The 19,337-nt window shown below is 43.3% G+C and overlaps 1 protein-coding gene across 2 annotated transcripts in view; it reads right to left on the bottom strand.

Moving 5' to 3' along the window:
• The window catches only part of LOC137428758 (deformed epidermal autoregulatory factor 1 homolog), a 242,802-nt gene that overhangs the window by 70,595 nt on the left and 152,870 nt on the right, over positions 1-19,337 (bottom strand). For both annotated transcript variants that reach the window (XM_068118657.2, XM_068118662.2), the window contains exon 8: positions 17,999-18,133. In XM_068118657.2, the coding sequence (XP_067974758.1) occupies positions 17,999-18,133 (135 nt within the window). The remainder of the gene's footprint in view (positions 1-17,998; positions 18,134-19,337) is intronic.

Raw genomic sequence — 19,337 nt, 5'->3', positions numbered from 1 at the left:
GTGAGGCACGATTGGAGAGGAGTGTGAGGCGCGATTGGAGAGGAGTGTGAGGCGCGATTGGAGAGGAGTGTGAGGCGCGATTGGAGAGGCGTGTGAAGGATTGGAGAGGAGAGGAGTGTGAGGGATTGGAGAGGTGAGGGATTGGAAAGGAGAGGGATGTGAGGGTTTGGAGAGGAGAGGAGTGCTAGGTGGAGAGAGGAGAGTGTCAGGTGGAGACAGGAGAGTGTCAGGTGGAGACAGGAGAGTGTCAGGTGGAGAGGAGTGAGGGGTCACATATTATGTGAAATAACTAAATTCACACCATTTCTGGATCTGATGACTTGCCAGTAACCATTTTGTAAAAATGAATGTGCAGCATATAACTCAATATGTCGAAATGTCACACACATCCATGCCCGTGGGATTCCCACGGGTGACCCCGCTAGTATATATATAGTATCTGTAATCTGGTTCTCCAACCTAATGAGCGGACAACATGACGTCATCGCCATGCACGTCCGCCTTGCCTGCAAAGTTCCAGAGGAACCATCTAGCAGTGCGTCATTACGGATTATAAATACAGATACTGTCACAAGTGCATGCAAAACTCACAGTTACCGACCTGGTTTCGCCCTTGTTGGGGCTTCATCAGGGCAACGCAGTGAGGCTTTCCATACACTTGTAACTCTGTGACCCTTTCGGTTTTTATATCAGTCACTATGCGACCTTCATATCATCAGTGGAGAACCGCCAGCAAGGTGTCCCATACAGCTGCTGCTGCACCTTGCTGGGAGCGATACGCACCGCCTGCCACGCGGTGACGTTATCTCTGGTATCCACTCATCATATGGAGTCGACCTGGTTGCGGTTGGGAGTTACTAATAATGGTATCTGTAATCTGGTTCTCCAACCTAATGAGCGGACAACATGACGTCATCGCCATGCACGTCCGCCTTGTTATTAGTAACTCCCAACCGCAACCAGGTCGACTCCATATGATGAGTGGATACCAGAGATAACGTCACCGCGTGGCAGACGGTACGTATCGCTCCCAGCAAGGTGCAGCAGCAGCTGTATGGGACACCTTGCTGGCGGTTCTCCACTGATGATATGAAGGTCGCATCGTGACTGATATATATATATATATATATATATATATATATATACGTATATATATATATATACGTATATATATATATATACGTATATATATATATATACGTATATATATATATATACGTATATATATATATATATACGTATATATATATATATATACGTATATATATATATATATACATACATACATACACACACGCACACACACTCCGGGGCAAAAACAAAAGAGCCAAGCTGGTTTTTTTTCAAATTTGGAGACATAGAAGATGCACAGTACATATTTTTTTGTACTGTGTACATATTCCACAGTACATATTCACAGTACATATTCCAGTTTAAATTGATTCACTCATGTTACAGTAGCTAAAAGCCCTCCACACGGTTTACAGCAACTTTTATAAAGCATTTTCAAATGATATAATAATACCCTTTCTTTTATATTGTTGTGGTTTTGGAATAAAGGTTAATTCCCCCTCGTAGATAGACGCACCACAACATGAAGCCTCGCGATAGTTCAGTTATTTCTTAGTAAATGTAAGCGTAGTCCTTTCCTGTGTTTAGTTTTGCGTTGAGTAGGCCAGTGAGCTTAGGTGTTCTTTTGGCGCTTTGCTTTGGTGCTTTCGGTTTGGCGCTGAAATGCCACGTGGTAGGCCTTCAGCAAGTCTGGCAAGGCTGAAGGGACGAGCTGCAGGGGGAGTGGCCGGTAAGCAACGAGCCACCAATCAGGGCTCGAGGGGAGTGGCTTACCACTGCGGCAGGAGGCGGGGCTTGGAACATTGGGTAAGATCGGGGAGGTGCCATATAAGGTCCTGCCCCAAGGCCATTAAGCAGAACAGCAGCAGAACGCGCGTGAGTCAGAACGCAGAACGCAGAAGGCAGACGAGAACGCGAGTGGAGCTGCAGAATGAAGAATTGAATTGCCTATTGTACACGAACTTTCCCCCGTGCCCTGTGCTCTGCGCTGTATTAATCGAGAGCTCGAGAGGATGACCCGCGCCGGGCCACAGACGCGCGATTTCCTCCTGCCTGCCTTCGCCTGGATACGTGCCGTGAACAACGGAGAGCCACGCCGGGCGAGCTGCCCCGGGGCGACCGACGGTGAAGCGCGCTTGGCGCGCGAACTTCTTCTCCTCCATTTCCCCGTGTGAGTGAGTGGGCCCTGTGTCTGGGTATTAAGTTAAACTGGTTAAGCTCTGCTCCGTGTCCCCCTTTCCTCCTTCATTCTGAATCATTGTACATTGTAAATAAATTGTGTTCTTCCTCTGATTTGACCGTCCTGTCCCTTCCATCCATTGGCTTCGCATGGTATGAATAAAACCGCTCGAATCGGGTTCCAATAAAAGTAACAGCACGAGTCACGTGATACGCATACCGCTCGGGCATACTCGATTAAGCATGGCTTGTGCGAGGCTCGATTCCCGCTTTCGTGGCAGCGTGGGTTAAAGGTACGTGCGAATTTGTCCCGATACCCTTTTTCACGTTTGCCCGGAAGTGGCGATTCGGCCTCGCGGACCCGAAGACCCAGGGGGAAAAAGGGGTTTAATCCCCCCTTTGTAACGGGAACGGGCTTCGGGAGATCCGCAACAATATTATACAGAAACTCAAAGTTTTATTTATTTTCAGGTCTGGTGGTTTAATGTAAAGGAAAACGGCGACTACATAGGAGAAAGCTCAGTGCGTCGAATGGTTCATCGAGATGAGATCTGACATGCAAGTTCAGTGTAATTTCCGTACAAGGTGTGGAAGGAATCCGCCATTGCGGACAAGTAACAGAGAGTGGTACAAGAGGTTTAAGGAGACTGGAAGTTGTCAAAAACAGAAAAGTCGACTGTGCAGCACGACCGGTCGCCCAAGCACAAGTGCACAAGAACTAGTACTCAAGTGCAGCAGACGTTGAATGAGTGACTGAATCATTTCAACAAAGTCACAGAAAATCAATCCGACGCGCATCCATAGAACTGGGACTATCAAAAACCATTGTACACAGGATTTTGCTTTTGCAAGACTGAAGCTTTATGCCTATAAGGTGCAGATTCTGCAGGAACACAAACCAAATGACAGACCCAAATGCAAGGCTTTTGCCTTGGATAAGCTTAGTCGCATGGAGGATGACAAAGATTACCTGAAAATGTCATGTTCACAGACAAAGCTTGTTTTCATGTATTGGGCAGGGGAGGGGTGACAGTATAATCACAAATACAGTTCATGTTCATTATTTAATCACCCCTGTTCTTCGTCCAGCCCAAATTTTAGCCCGACCACTGCACAGCATGTGTGTGTGTGTGTGTGTGTGTGTGTGTGTGTGTGTGTGTGTGTGTGTGTGTGTGTGTATGTGCTAGGATACGGCAGCATGCCAAACACCGTTATATATATGACAGTTTAACCACCTTTAGAGGCCATTTTCCCCCGCAAAGCAGGGGTTGGCCTTTTTCGGGAACCGTGGTTGTTGTTGTTTTTTGTCCCCCCTTTTTTTTTTTTTCCTATACTGAATCGAGGCTCGTGAAAGAGCTGACAACCGCGAGGGAAAGACAGTACAGGGGGACCACGAAGGAAAGACAAAGACAGCACATGGGGACCGCGAGGGAAAGACAGTACAGGGGGACCACGAGGGAAAGACAAAGACAGCACATGGGGACCGCGAGGGAAAGACAAAGACAGCACATGGGGACCACGAGGGAAAGACTTATTACAAATATTCCTGGAATTTATCGAACAAATTCACCTCACCATTTACAAATATCCCTGGAATTTATCGAACACATTCACTTCACCATTTACAAATATTCCTGGAATTTATCGAACACATTCACTTCACCATTTACAAATATCCCTGGAATTTATCGAACACATTCACTTCACCATTTACAAATATCCCTGGAATTTATCAAGTCCCCTTTTTGAAGCAATGTTTTACAGTCGGATGCCCTTCCTGACGCCAACCCTTTTTGCCGCCTTTAACGACACACAGGGAATTACCAGTGAACTGGTACTCAATTTGCCGACCTCGGAAGGATGACAGGCTGAGTCAACCCCCCTGGCGTTAATTCAGCGATCGACCGGGATTCGAACCCAGGATCCTAGGATCCTAAGCCGGCACCCTAGCCGCTAGCCCAACACCAGGGTTTATATGACATATATATGACAGTTTGAACATTCGAAATAGAGTTTGATAGAAAGGTAGGTGGTGTGGTCATGCGGTTTGGTCGATTGATGTGTTTAAGGGTAAGATGTGAATGATTTAATGATATTTTCATATTATCGAGTGTGTAAGGAAAGTTATAAATATATGATAACACATTAAATCCTATTGCAAGTAAAGTTGGAATAAGTGATGTTGCATTGATGGGTTGACTGACTGCCTGGACGCAACTGAGGTTGTGGATCCACTGATTTACCATCAATTGATGTGGATCCATGATCGAGGTTGTGGATCCGCCATTTGGAGAGGTCCTGGGCTGAAAGGATCGAAACCTCGAGGAAGAACGGTGCCCAGCTGATGATCCATGCAGTCGGGAAACTAGTCAGTTGCTTACGGGTTAAGGTTCTTGCTTTAGGTGGAGTTGTTGAATATGAAAATTATTGATTAAATTGAAAGTTAATTAAGTTGAAAATTAAACCAACTTAAATAAAGTTGAATATGGGATGTTGTAACATTAACATCATTTACAACAATCCTTTAAATTATTTAAGTTTAGAAACAACCGATACTATACAATTAATTAAGTGTGTGTGTGTGTGTGTGTGTGTGTGTGTGTGTGTGTGTGTGTGTGTGTGTGTGTGTGTGTGTGTGAATGAAAGAGAGGGATAGAATTGTGAGGAACAGAAATGAAAAAACCAGATGTGTGTGTGTGTGTGTGTATGTGTATGTCTGTATGTGTGTCTGTCTGTGTGTGTCTGCGTGTGTGTGTCTGCACGTGTGTGTCTGTGTGTGTGTCTGTATGTGTGTGTCTGTATGTGTATGTGTGTGTGTGTGTGGCTGTATGTGTGTGTCTGTATGTGTATGTGTGTGTGTGTGTGTGTATGTGTGTCTGTCTGTATGTGTGTGTCTGTGTGTGTGTGTGTGTGTGTGTGTGTCTGTGTGTTTGTATGTGTGTGTCTGCATGTGTGTGTGTCTGCATGTGTGTGTTTGTGTGTGTGTGTGTGTGTGTGTCTGTATGTGTTTGCATGTGTGTGTCTGCATGTGTGTGTCTGCATGTGTATGTGTGTGTGTGTGTCTGTATGTGTGTGTCTGTATGTGTGTGTCTGTATGTGTGTGTGTGTATGTGTGTCTGTATGTGTGTGTCTGTATGTGTGTGTGTGTGTGTGTGTGTGTGTGTGTGTGTCTGTGTGTTTGTATGTGTGTGTCTGCATGTGTGTGTGTCTGCATGTGTGTGTTTGTGTGTGTGTGTGTGTGTGTGTGTGTGTGTGTCTGTGTGTGTGTGTCTGTATGTGTGTCTGCATGTGTGTGTCTGCATGTGTGTCTGCATGTGTGTGTCTGCATGTGTGTGTGTTTGAGTGTGTTATGGAGATTTCTCATATTTATATATGTCCATGAGTCCGATTTGCATCCAGGAACACAAAATTTATGATTAACCATACGATTTGAGCTTTGTCATCAAATTTTCAACAAAGCTCCACTCTGAGAATATGGAGAAGGAAAATCAACAATTTTGGCCAAAAGGTCAAAGGTCAGTATCACATAAAATTGTCAATTTTCATCTGATGGACCTGAAATTTTAAGAATTTGCATGTTGGGTTACAGAATTGGTTCACCAATCGAAAGCTAGAAACCGATTATTTTTTAGATCTAAAAATGAAAGGTCAAGGCTGCATACAATCATAAATTTTTATTTTGTATTTTCTTAAAACTATTTTCATCACCTTCATTATGTGGAAGAAGAAGAGGACGATGTCCGAACACAAACGGATGCAGATGGGCTTTGCATTTTCAGATGCTTTCCAGTTTGACATGTTTACCAGCTACAACCAATATTACTATTAGCATAACAACAAATTCTTAAATAAAAAAAGAAATCGAGCACTTTATGAATCATGTCTCCTCAGTGACACACACACACACACACACACACACACACACACACACACACACACACACACACACACACACACACACACACGCTGTGCAGTGGTCGGGCTAAAATTTGGGCTGCACGAAGAACAGGGGTGATTAAATAATGAACATGAACTGTATTTGTGATTTCGTGTACACTGTGGCTGCAGAAGTGGGCGGTAATTTTGGAAGTCAGACCCATTATTCATATTAAGCCCCCCCCACTCCCCCCCAAATAAAGTCAAACTCCACCTATGCCCCTCCTCCTCTCCTCCACCTCCTCCCGTTCTTTGCAGTTCGCATTTATAGTAAATGCTTTTCAAAGTAAATTTTCCAAAGTAAAGAAGTAAATTTTTCAGAGTAAACACAGTACGGTAAATGTTTTTTTATAATCAACTTTCGTCATTCAGTTCAACCCTCGACTCCCCCGCACACTGCTCGATTCGCCTGCACGCTCCTCGACTCCCTCGTACAACCCCCCCGCCCCCCCCCCTCTCGAGCAATCCTAATGCCTCCCTCGTGCAATAATAGTCGACTACCTCGTGCTCCTCCGCCACAAAAACCTCTCGTTACAATGGCATTCCGAAATGACAAAAAACCCTCTTTAAGACGGGTCAAAGTACAAGTACTTCTTGTTCACAATGGTGAAGACGACGGTGCTCACGAGGTAAAAGGCAATCCGAAAGTTCCACCTGGTGTGCGACCCTTCCCTGGTCCACAGCCACGTGAGCTTGGTGCAGGTGCCCCAGGAACCCCATGTGACTGCACAGTGAGACGCTGTGCTCCCGTCGGAATTCCTCGATCTGCTCAGCACACCTACTCTTGTGTTCCACACACCACACCACAGCCGCACAAACTCAGTGCGGGTGCCCCAGGAAACGCAGCAACACCTCGTGACCGCACAACGGGACGCTGTGTCCCCATCAGAATCGTTTGAGCTGCTCTGCACAGCTCATCTTATGTTCCGCACACCACACCACACCACCTCATATATAATGACCACTCGAGAGGGTCGAGATGTAGAAGCTCTCGAGCTGGTCGTTACATCTCCCCCCACAACTCCTCCAACATTAAAACCACTCGAGCTGCTCAAACAATTGGTAACGGGGCTTGGCGGTCCCCAAAGTCCCGAGCGCCAACAGCACGGCATCTCCGAGCGGCAGGTGGAGTGGGACGAGCGCTGATGGCTGGAGGCCGAGCAGGCTCTGGAGACAACATTTATTTACGACTTCAATCCACAGAGGAAAAAAAAAGGGGCCGATGCCCCCAAGCTCACATCTGTCAAAATAAGATTTGTAACTTAAATTAATTATAAGACAATAGCAAGACAACTCCCGGGAATTGTCCTACTATCTCAGTCTTATAATTAGTTTAAGTTCCACATCTTATTTTGACAGATCACTTAAATCTGAGCCATACCAACGCCATATTTGCCGTAAGAAGCCATCTTTTAGATCCTTTCACCAAATGGATGGTGAAAAATACTTAATGACCTTAATTCCCCGACAGTGACTTGGAATAATGGCTACAATAGTCAAAATTTGATGACAGTATTCGCACTCTGAAAGTTGACAATACTTGCTTGTTAGAACTCTATTAAATCCTTCATCTGTGACATGATGTTCTGAAAATGAGCGATGACATTGTTCCCTACCTATTTATATATTCTGTTGATATTCCAGGTAATTCAAAGCAAATAAAGTGCTTGCAATTATCAAAACAGGAAAGGTGTGCACCATGACGTTTCAGAAGACAGCAGAAGTTGCTGCCCCGAAAGTAGAAATGCCTACTTTGATTTCAATGGAAGTGTCCAGTCCGATTATGCTTTGTATGATGCGGTCAAGGATCTCAAATGTAGTCATTGATTTCACTTCAAGCCAAGATCTCTTAAAATGTGTAAATTCATCAAAATATAGAAGTTTAGCTGGAAGATCCTATAATGTAGAAACAATACTGGGTAGCATCTGGTGACAGCATCTCTGCTGAGTCTGGAAAGTCAGCAATTTGATTGCCATCCTGGCCGAGTCAAAAGAAAGAATTTAGTAATGGTACGTGCTGCTTCCTTGCTTGGTGCTCAGCATTTATATGATAGAACATGGACAAATTCCATATGTTGGCACCCAGAAGTTGGAGGAACATCCTCAATTGTCCCGCTGAGTGGGGAGAGAAAAGTGGCCTCATAAAAGTGGTGTCACTGGTATCCAGAAGTGACGTTGCTCTGAAAGTGACGTTGCTTTAACTCAAGCTCGACAGCTTGTTTGCCTGGAATCAAGTCCAGTGTTGTCACATGTATTTATCTGTGTGTGTGTGTGTGTGTGTATGAGTGTGTGTGTGATGGGGATTTCATCAGACCTCTCACACAGATGGAGCCATTTTGTGGACAAGTGTTATGTGCTCCTCCCCAAACCCCGGTCACGGTGTACCTCCGAGCCCCGAAAGGAGTCACGGCAGAAAGATTTGTTATTCTGTGTGTCAAAGATCAATGGTGAAACCACTCCAATTGTTACCAACAAACAAGTATTGTATTAAGATCACACAAGAATAACAACACAAGAACAATATTAATCAATTGTACAACCAATATATCATTCCTATGATGGTACCATCAGTTTCGTACAATATAACTCACTGTGCTCCAAGTGAGTGAAAAGAACATCCTCAATGTCTCTGTCCCGGCACCAAGTCAAAGTCGATCCACGCTCCGGTGATCGCAAGAACGATGTCGTATCGAGACCAGAATCCCGTTCGGCTGACACTGACAGTCACGCTGCCAAAGGTGTGCAAAGGTGCCCTCAAGGCGACTGGGAAATCACACCTTCGGGTATGAACGTTCAACGGCTCCCAAACGGTGAACCGCCAATTCCCAATCGAAATCCACGTTACACACGCAGACCAGGCTAACGGCTGGATGCGGTGAAATGGTTGGAGCGAGGTGAAAAGGCTTGAGCGATGCGAAATGGCGGGAGCGAGGCAAAATGGCCGACGGGCCCGTACTGAAGGCGTATCTGCACTTCAACAACGATTCTCTTCGGAATCAACCGCAAAACCTGTCACGCAGGTTTATCTGTCACAGCGATAACCACTCTGTCACCGCAATCCCTTCCCAGGAAACCCAAAGTTCGCTCGTGACCCCCCGTTCGGCAGCGTTTGCTCAAGACCTCAAAGCAGCTCGGCTTCTTCTCGACCTCACTTACTCCGCTTCCTCTTCCTCTTCGTCTTCATCCAGTTTTCTCTCGATCCCGTTTCCGGTTTCTTTTAAAACATGAATTTTTTACCTTTTGCAAACAGTTATCTCCATTTCAATTAAACGATAACAATAATAGTACATGGAACCAAAAATGCTTACAGTGGATGAAAACCACAACGACGGAAGTGACGAATCCGTAACACAAGGCAAAACGTTTACATGTCGCACTATGCCCTATAGACGAGTCAGATTTGTGGCTCTGGTTTTGTTTTAAAACAGCATTGCATTTATTTAACCTCGCCTCGTCAACTATATACTATTTCTCTTTGCGAAGCAGCAATCCGTATCAGGTTGAAGGAATGAACACAAATAGCATGTTGACAGTTATTTCGACCTTGGCCAAAGTATATTAATGGTGTGGCTGACTTGGTGTGGCTGTTGGAACCCATCTGTGGATCGGTCCCATCGGCCGATGGGTCTGACCCGTTTGGCGACCCATCTGTGGATGCACGAGAAATGACAATGCAGACCCATCGGCCGATGGGTCTGCGCCATCTGCGGATGTGTTGTTCACCTTGAAGGAATGTGTTGACAGAATGGTGCTCTTCAATCAGGTACACAGTCATTGGAATTACATGTGGTAGGAATTTAACAGAGATGATTTTTAAATGTTTTATTATCCATTTCTACCCATCTATTTATACATTTTGTAATTAACAGATACATGGCAGTTTTAGTAAAGCTTTACATAACATACTCAACATTCATACAAAACATTAGGTGTTCTTCTGATAATGGCGGAGGGGAATGGTGGCAGGGTAGAGAGTGGCAGGTGCTGATGGTTAGGGTTAGGGTTAGGTTAACTCATCCACCATTGATGCATACACATTCCTTCAAGGTGAACAACACATCCGCAGATGGCGCAGACCCATCGGCCGATGGGTCTGCATTGTCATTTCTCGTGCATCCACAGATGGGTCGCCAAACGGGTCAGACCCATCGGCCGATGGGACCGATCCACAGATGGGTTCCAACATGGCTAAGATTTCTGAGTCGTGGGGACTCAGAATTTCTTCCTTATGTAAGCCTTATCTTGAATAAATTATCTTGTACATTCTCCAGAGTTGTAGAGTGATTTCCTGAGTAATGGGAACTGGTAAAATCCCTGACGTGTGTGTGTGTGTGTGTGTGTGTGTGTGTGTGTGTGTGTGTGTGTGTGTGTGTGTGTGTGTGTGTGTGTGTGTGTGTGTGTGTGTGTGTACATGTGACATGCAACAGCTTTTCCATGAGCCTTAGACTCCAGAAATGAAAGAAATCCTCTCAGCAAATAAATACGTACTGCAAAAGAACTTTTTCCACGAGTATTTTGCAAAACAGAAACATTTCATTGCAACTAAATTACATTAAAATAAAAAGACAAGCTGCTTAGGAGAAAACAGTGTTAAGTGAAGTGAAAAATGAGAAATTACATCTCCAGTGTTTGTTCATAATTTAACAAAAAAATGATGAGACATGCTCTTCAATAACATAGAAGTACAAAATAGAAAACATTATATCTTTAAATCCCAATTTAACATAGAAACATATTGGCTTTGGGATGAATCAATCTTGCCAGTGAGGCATAAGAAAAGCCTTTCCAGCAAAATTTAAATTTAGAATTAGGCTGCACTTCAAGGCATCAAACTATCTCTAATAAGAACAGCAGGCTGCTTCGAAAATGGATTTGGCAAAATTGCCTAAGCTTAAGTAGTCCATAAGATAGAGGGGCCCACCTAGCACCGCCCCCCTACCCTCCCCCCCCCCCCCCCCACCAATCAACGAAACTATATTTTTTTGAAACTTTGAAATGTACTGTTTGAGAAATTATATGTTAACATGCGATAAATTGGGACTCAGTATGGATTTTGAGAGCTCCAGGATGGGATTCCTCAATGTTTGCTAAGAACACCGTGAAGAACGTGAGGTATCGAGCATAGTTTTGCCCATCAAAGCTGAAGAACAAATCAAGCATCTTGCTGATGCATGACCAATACAGGAAATAGTCATTTGTCTTCACTGCTTGAAGGAGTGATAGTACAAGCCAGATGTGGTCCATATAGGACAACCAGAATTGAGCTGTGCAACCCAATTTACCTTTGCGTGCGGTCTCGCAGAAGTTATAATAGTCCTTCAAAAATGACTGGACAGCTGGATCTTTTAACACAGCTTCAAGGTTGTCCTTGCTACGCACCTCTAGCAGTTTCTGTACATTTGCCAATGAGGTTGCCGGTATATCAGAGAATGAGCTTTCAAACTGTTTTGTCTCAAGGTACTTACGAAGGAGCAACCTCTCCAATCCCTCAACCATGGCTTTGTGACAGTAGATCGCCCTGCTGTAGTGTTTACCAGAAACCACACCTTTCATCGAACCACTGGACATCAAGCCGGACTCCAACAGAATGTCAGTTAACCCCGATCCTTTCATCTTCTTCCCAATCATCTTCATGTATGCACAGACCAAATGAAATGTCCCGATTAAAACAATGTGATCTTTGTAATATTCAGGACTCTTCCAGAGGATGGGATATGCTTTCATGCAGACTCCAAGGTCAAATGTTGTTATGACATACTTCTGTCCAACTTCTTCAGATGCTTCCTTTGAATATCGAAGACACTCCTTCACTGTTGCACAGTCGGTTATTGGGTGATTAATTACAGGATAATAATCGATTGTTGTTCGTCTTTTCGGTGCTTCCCCAGTCTCAGAAATGAACCCTCCCTAGCCAGGAACACTCTGGTCTTCGATACAGCTCATCTGTCGAATCATGCACCACGTCTGGTTAATCTGCTTGGACCTCGACATAGCATCTTGCGACCTCGACATAGCGACCAATCTTGTTGCAGAATATGCAGTCCGGTTTAAAGATAATGAAGTCTTTGTCATCTGGTACACATCGCCTGGACCGCTTTCCTGCTTCGTCTTGGGCACTTTGTGAGGACGCTGATGCAGCCGCAGGTTTCAGCCGACTAAGATTCATTGTGAATCGCTGATAACAGTCTCGGTGGTATCCATGTTCTTCCGTATAACATTCTGGAATCTGTTCACAGATATCCTGCATACGGTGAACTGAATCAATGGGCTGTAATAGTCTCTTTTCTCTCACATCACAAATACATCTGAACCTTGAATCAGGTTCGGGATGTTCTGACAAATACACAAAACCTCCGAGGTTCGAGTCTTTCATATGAATTATGCATACACTCTTCCTTTCTGTCCTTGGCCTCTCTGTGCTTGCTTTTCTTTTTGACATCATGCACCAGGTGTCCAGTGATTTCCTGCAATGATATGCCGTTAATTTGTAAACAAATGTGTCAATTCTAATCACAACATATGATAATCGTAAGAAAGAGAATCTGTGAAAAATGATGCTTTGAGGTGCAACTTTCAGTCTCTCAAAATCCATACTGAGTCCCAATTTATCACATGTTAACACATAATTTCTCAAACAGTACATTTCAAAGTTTCAAAAACATATAGTTTCGTTGATTGGTGGGGGGTGGGGGGGGGTGCTAAGTGGGCCCCTCTACCTCATGGACTAAAGCATTAAGAGTGTCTATGTGCACTTTCCATTTTAAATAAAACCTCAAATCATTTGACAAAGAAGAAAAATAACAATTTAAAATGAGTAAAAAAAAATTTTTTACACTAAGGCCGAAAAAAATATATTGCTGGTCTCTAGTCAGACCAAAGCTCCAGAATTGATGCAGCGATGCGGTTTTTTTTCTTCTTTTTTTTCTTTTGAAAAGCATGGGTTGCACATATAAAGGTGTTGTTTTTTGTGTCCTCATGCCTTGCAGTCCTCCTCATCTGCTGTGGCGCCGTCCAGAGAGAAATTAAAGACAGCCAATGGGACTGGTAGGCCTTTTTGTAAATAATGAACACAAGCTTAAGTTATTTTAAAATGTATTTTTTCTGAAAATCATTAAGTTCTTCAAGCATATTATAGACTGCCATTTCGTTCTCGAGATCGCCTCGCCGTACCGTCAAACATTCCAATGCGTCGATCGCGTCAACACTGCGCATGCGCAAGTGGTCTAACAGGCCGATGGTCTCCCACGATCTCTTCTCCCAGTCCAACAGATTATCACAGACACTTACAACTTCATGACAAACGAGATAGGATCCATGCCTAACTAACGAGACCACCTGCAGCTCTCTAGGCCTTCCGGTTGCTTCACACGAACCCGACAAAGAACGTCTTCGTTTCAATAAATGACAATATCCAGCCGATTGGATTCATGACATCACGGCACACAAAACTACTCATATCTTTGGATCGGCTGTTTGGATTTAGACAAACTAAACGTAGTTTTGTAGGGGAGAACAGTGCACGAACGTCGATACCAATAGCGACCCGCACAGACCCGTATTCCCAAGATAGCGTGCCGGCCCGGCAACAACAGGCGCGCGCTGTTGTAGGTACCGTTGGAAATTTGAAAAAGAAAAAAATTGTTGATGCACAGGGTCAAAATCAATGCGCGCGCTGACCAGAGACCGGAAATATATTTTTCTCGGCCTAACAAGGGAAGCCAATGGACTGGCAGGATAGCCTAGAGTAGACTAAAGGAATGCACACTCCATTCACATCCTTGAATGAATTAATCAGTTTACTGACTTTGAAACGTTAACTTTCTTTATCTGACACCTACACAATCTGGCGACAGCACTTTTTCAATTATCTCAAAACTGTCCAATTCATAGGCAACAACTTTCAATGATCTCTAAACTAAACTAGATGTTATTCACAGAATACTTACCCCGCACATTCTTGAGAAGGACTTGGTGAGAGCAAACTCTTCTGTTTTTTTTTTTCTCTGGGAATTAGGCTTTGTTTAATTCACCATGCAAGTTCTGAGGGGGCGGGTGTCATCCAACTAACATACGCTATATCAAATGGTCATGCAACATGTGGTAAAGTTTCAATTTCCTCCGTTGAACAGTTTTTGATGCATGCTCTTAACAAGATGCAGACAGATAAGTACGGAGGTATGTGCCCAATTGCTTAACCCCGTTTTAACTTCGTGCACGCAGGTCATAAATCACTCACACAGTGACACTTGGCAAAACAGGACAAAGTTGAACGGCACTTGGTAGAGCGCATACCTCGGCTAGGTTGAACAGTTTATGTTTTGTATCCCACTGATAGGCTGGATCTGAACGAAAATTGAATCGGCTTGTTCTTGTCACCTAACCAAGTCAAATCCACCTAGTTTTGTCATAGCTCATCCACAACTTTTTGAGATAACATGATATATATATATATATATATATATATATATATATATATATATATATATATATATATATATATATATATATATATATATATATATATATATATATATATATATATATATACATACAGTGGAACCTTGACTTACGAGTGCCCCAACTTACGAGTTTTTCGAGATACGAGCCGTCGCTCGGGCGGTTTATTGCTTTGAGATGCGAGCCGAGATTTGAGTTACGAGCTTTCGCCACCCGGTCACGTGGTTATCTTGCCGTGCAAGTACAGTATCTCTGCCGTATATCGCTGCATTTTTGTTTTCGCATGTTGGTTATTTTGAGTTACGCCACCAGGTGGGTTCTGGTCAGGTGGTTATCTTGCCGTGCAAGTACAGTATCTCTGCCGTATAGCGCTGCATTTTTGTTTTCGCATGTTGGTTATTTTGAGTTTACGCCACCAGGTGGGTTCTGGTCACGTGGTTATCTTGCCGTGCAAGTACAGTATCTCTGCCGTATAGCGCTGCATTTTTGTTTTCGCATGTTGGTTATTTTGAGTTTACGCCACCAGGTGGGTTCTGGTCACGTGGTTATCTTGCCGTGCAAGTACAGTATCTCTGCCGTATAGCGCTGCATTTTTGTTTTCGCATGTTGGTTTATTTTGAGTTTACGCCACCAGGTGGGTTCTGGTCACGTGGTTATCTTGCCGTGCAAGTACAGTATCTCTGCCGTATAGCGCTGCATTTTTGTTTTCGCATGTTGGTTATTTTGAGTTTACGCCACCAGGTGGGTTCCGGTCACGTGGTTATCTTGCCGTGCAAGTACAGTATCTCTGCCGTATAGCGCTGCATTTTTGTTTTCGCATGTTGGTTATTTTGAGTTTACGCCACCAGGTGGGTTCTGGTCACGTGGTTATCTTGCCGTGCAAGTACAGTATCTCTGCCGTATAGCGCTGCATTTTTGTTTTCTCATTTTGGTTATTTTGGAAAATTTCTTAGTTTTAACCGTATAGGAGGAGGACGTATATAACGGCAGAGGAGAAGAGCATGCCAGGCCACAACTTGTTCAGAGTGCCGGCGATAGCTCGCCTTCTCTTTGTGGAAAACACGGTACTGAGAAGAAGAAGAGGATGATGTGCTTGGATATAAAACACGCAATCGTCGAAAAACATGAGCGAGGTGTGCGTGTTGTCGACTTGGTGAGACGGATGTGAAGGCAGCTGAAGATTTTATTATAACTGAGAAGAAGAAGAGGATGATGTGCTTGGATATAAAACATGCAATCGTCGAAAAACATGAGCGAGGTGTGCGTGTTGTCGACTTGGTGAGGCGGATGTGAAGGCAGCTGAAGATTTTATTATAACTGAGAAGAAGAAGAGGATGATGTGCTTGGATATAAAACACGCAATCGTCGAAAAACATGAGCGAGGTGTGCGTGTTGTCGACTTGGTGAGGCGGATGTGAAGGCAGCTGAAGATTTTATTATAACTGAGAAGAAGAAGAGGATGATGTGCTTGGATATAAAACACGCAATCGTCGAAAAACATGAGCGAGGTGTGCGTGTTGTCGACTTGGTGAGGCGGATGTGAAGGCAGCTGAAGATTTTATTATAAGTTTTGCCAAACTGATAGAAGCCGAACGATACATCCCCCAGCAAATCTTCAACTGTGACGAGACAGGGCTCTTCTGGAAAAAGATGCCGAGGAGGACGTATATAACGGCAGAGGAGAAGAGCATGCCAGGCCACAACATGTTCAGAGTGCCGGCGATAGCTCGCCTTCTCTTTGTGGAAAACACGGTGAGATCCTTAACATCCAACAACTAATGGGACGCAAACGGGGCGCCCAGTTTAGCGGTACACACATTGATGAATCACCCTGCCTGTGATTCACCCATGACAGGTTATAGCTGGGTCGGGATACAAACCCAGGCTGGACAGTTTAGACTTTAGAGTCAAGTGTGCGTACCTCCAGTCCAGGCCATCCTGCCAACTTGTATGTTGCATACAGGTGAAATATAAAGCGCGAGATATTTTTATATATACTGTATATTTAAAAAAAAATTGGTGTGGTTTTTGGCGGGCTGGAACGGATTAATAGCATTTCAATGCATTTTAATGGGGAAATTTGATTTGAGAAACGAGCAATTTGAGTTACGAGCTCGGTCACAGAACGAATTAAACTCGTAAGTCAAGGTTCCACTGTATATATATATATATATATATATATATATATATATATATATATATATATATATATATGTATGTATGTATGTATGTATGTATATAGTTGTTGGCCTTATCTCTGAATTTTAGAAACAAGGCCTATATTGATCTTTTGACCTCAAAAATAATTGGGGGTTTAATTCAGTGACCTGATATGCAAAGCCTCTTCAAATTTAAAGCGAATCGCATTAAAAATTGAGGATTTTTAAAAATCTGGCCTATGTTGACCTTTTGGCCTATAATGACCTCCAAAGGGTGACCACTATATAAAATGGTGATGTAACATGTGGTACAGTTATAATTTCCTCAACTGAACAGTTTTTGATGAACGCGCTTCACAAACTGCAGACACGTATGTATGTATGCGTTCGATCGCTTAGCCACGCTTTTCCCTTCACGAGCGCAGGGTAAAAACTACTCATTCTTTTAAAGGTATGCAAGAAGCAAACACTGTAACTGCACAGAACCAATTCTCGTTGATTTCAACATTCCGGTTCCAGATACAATTATGGAAACACAAACCAAATCCGATCCTTGAAAATAAACAAAGAGTGCTCACGCATGATAAAATGGACGAAATGCTTCAGAAACTAAGAAAATGCTCAAATACAAGGATCTGAAAAATGAGGTAAAGAGGCCTTGGAAATTGAAGAAAGCTGAAATTGTACCAGTGATTGTCGGAGCAACAGGGATGATCAAGAAAACCCTTAATGAGCACTTTAAAATCATTCCGGAGAATAGCACTACAAACGAGCTGCAAGTGGAGGCTGTCAGAGGTTCAGTGAGGATGCTAAAAAGAGCCCTTGGAAAAAGTAATGAGAACGAAGTTTCACAATCTGGGTCATGAATAATTCTATTTTAACGAAAAAGGAGGTGGACATTTTGAGTTCTGGGAGAACTTCCTCCCACCTCCTAAACCCTGCATATGGAGACAGCAACCAATGATTTGAGTAGCGATTTCACTTTAAAAATTTTTTTTCCCAACTTCTGACTTTTATTTGAAATTCACAGTTCATTACTAACTTGTATTTAATAGAACAAAACATGTATTGCAGATAAAATAAACATCACATCAGAAATCATGCAGGGGTCAACTCAGATTTTGGAATACTGCATTGGTTTTTGCCTGTATCCCACAAGTTCTTATTCTGTGCTTAGTCAACAGTGTTGTACTTACCAGCTGTGGCGTTGAAAACGTCTGCTTGTGATGTTGCATCTGTCAAAATAGGGGTTGTTGGGGCATCAGCAGCTACATCTCGCTCGAAGGATAGGCTTCCTGTTGCCATCATTGTGACAGCTGATCCAATAGTATCTGCAGCAATGATTATATAAGGAACTTTGAAAAGTGTACGTGGATGAAAAATCGGTTAAAGATTTTCAACTATTTAAAGAATATTTTCATATCTGAAAAATTTGTACGAATAAAAACTTGCAGAACAAAAAGCCAAGTTCACTGTCAATAAAGTATTTATGTTATTATTGCCATAATGGAGAGTGATGATGAATGATAAGTTATTTTGTAATAGAAGGACCCACTCCCCATGAGAGTGGCCAGAGGGGATTATATTATTATCCTTATTGAAATGTGGAATTCAAAATACCTCTCCAAAATACCTCTCGTAGCATAATTCAAAACACCTCACTGCAAGAAAACACGAGGACAGAAATACTGTACGTTAAAGGGAGAGGACTTGTAACACCCTTTCCAACCATGAGCGGCGCAACACGATACACATTTACACAGCAAATTTCCATCGTCCCCGTCCCTCCAGCGTCCTTCCAGGTCCTGCTGATCACATGTAGTAAGTCTGGATGTAATCGACCCAAACTGTAGGGGGAGTAGCACTACAATCAAACAAACACACCGGTCTGTGAATTAGAGCAAACTAGTGGGGTCACCCATGGAAATCCCACAGGCATGGAGGTGTATCGTTGCGATCGGTGCAGCCGTTTTTGCGGTACCCGGGACAATAACGTTATGCGGGAGTCCAAACCTGAAAATGCTGGAGACAAAAGCTGAAATTGGAAAAATAATATAGCCTATTTTACTCCAGGGGGTCCCAGGATTACCCACCCAAAATTTCATTGCGATCGGTTCAGCAGTTTTTGCGGTACCTGGGAATGAATGGACAGACAGACAGACAGACGGACAGACAGGCGGACAGACAGACAGACAGACAGACGGACGGACGGACAGACGGACAGACGGACGGACATTTGGTGAATTATAGTAAGCTGAAGTGGGCATTGTGAACATCTAAAGTATGGTTATGGATATTTTAAACCATGCCACATTTCATTTTCTCATTTAATTTCATTACCAAAATGTTTTTTAAGGCTTTCTATTCACAATGAATCCATTTCTTTTTCAATTTAATTTTTTCAGCATGCATTGTCAAAGTACTTTCCATTGTATGTGTATCACATACACAGGGTGTTCCAAAAAGACCAGGACATCTTTGGTTGTTAATACACCCGGTAATTAGAGCCACAAATGATACAACGATACCCTTTGA

This window comes from Myxine glutinosa, chromosome 1 (genome assembly GCF_964187855.1).
Source record: "Myxine glutinosa chromosome 1, kmMyxGlut1.1, whole genome shotgun sequence".
NCBI lineage: Eukaryota > Metazoa > Chordata > Myxini > Myxiniformes > Myxinidae > Myxine > Myxine glutinosa.
Note: the sequence above shows the minus strand (reverse complement) of the source record. Positions and strands in the feature narration are given on the sequence as shown.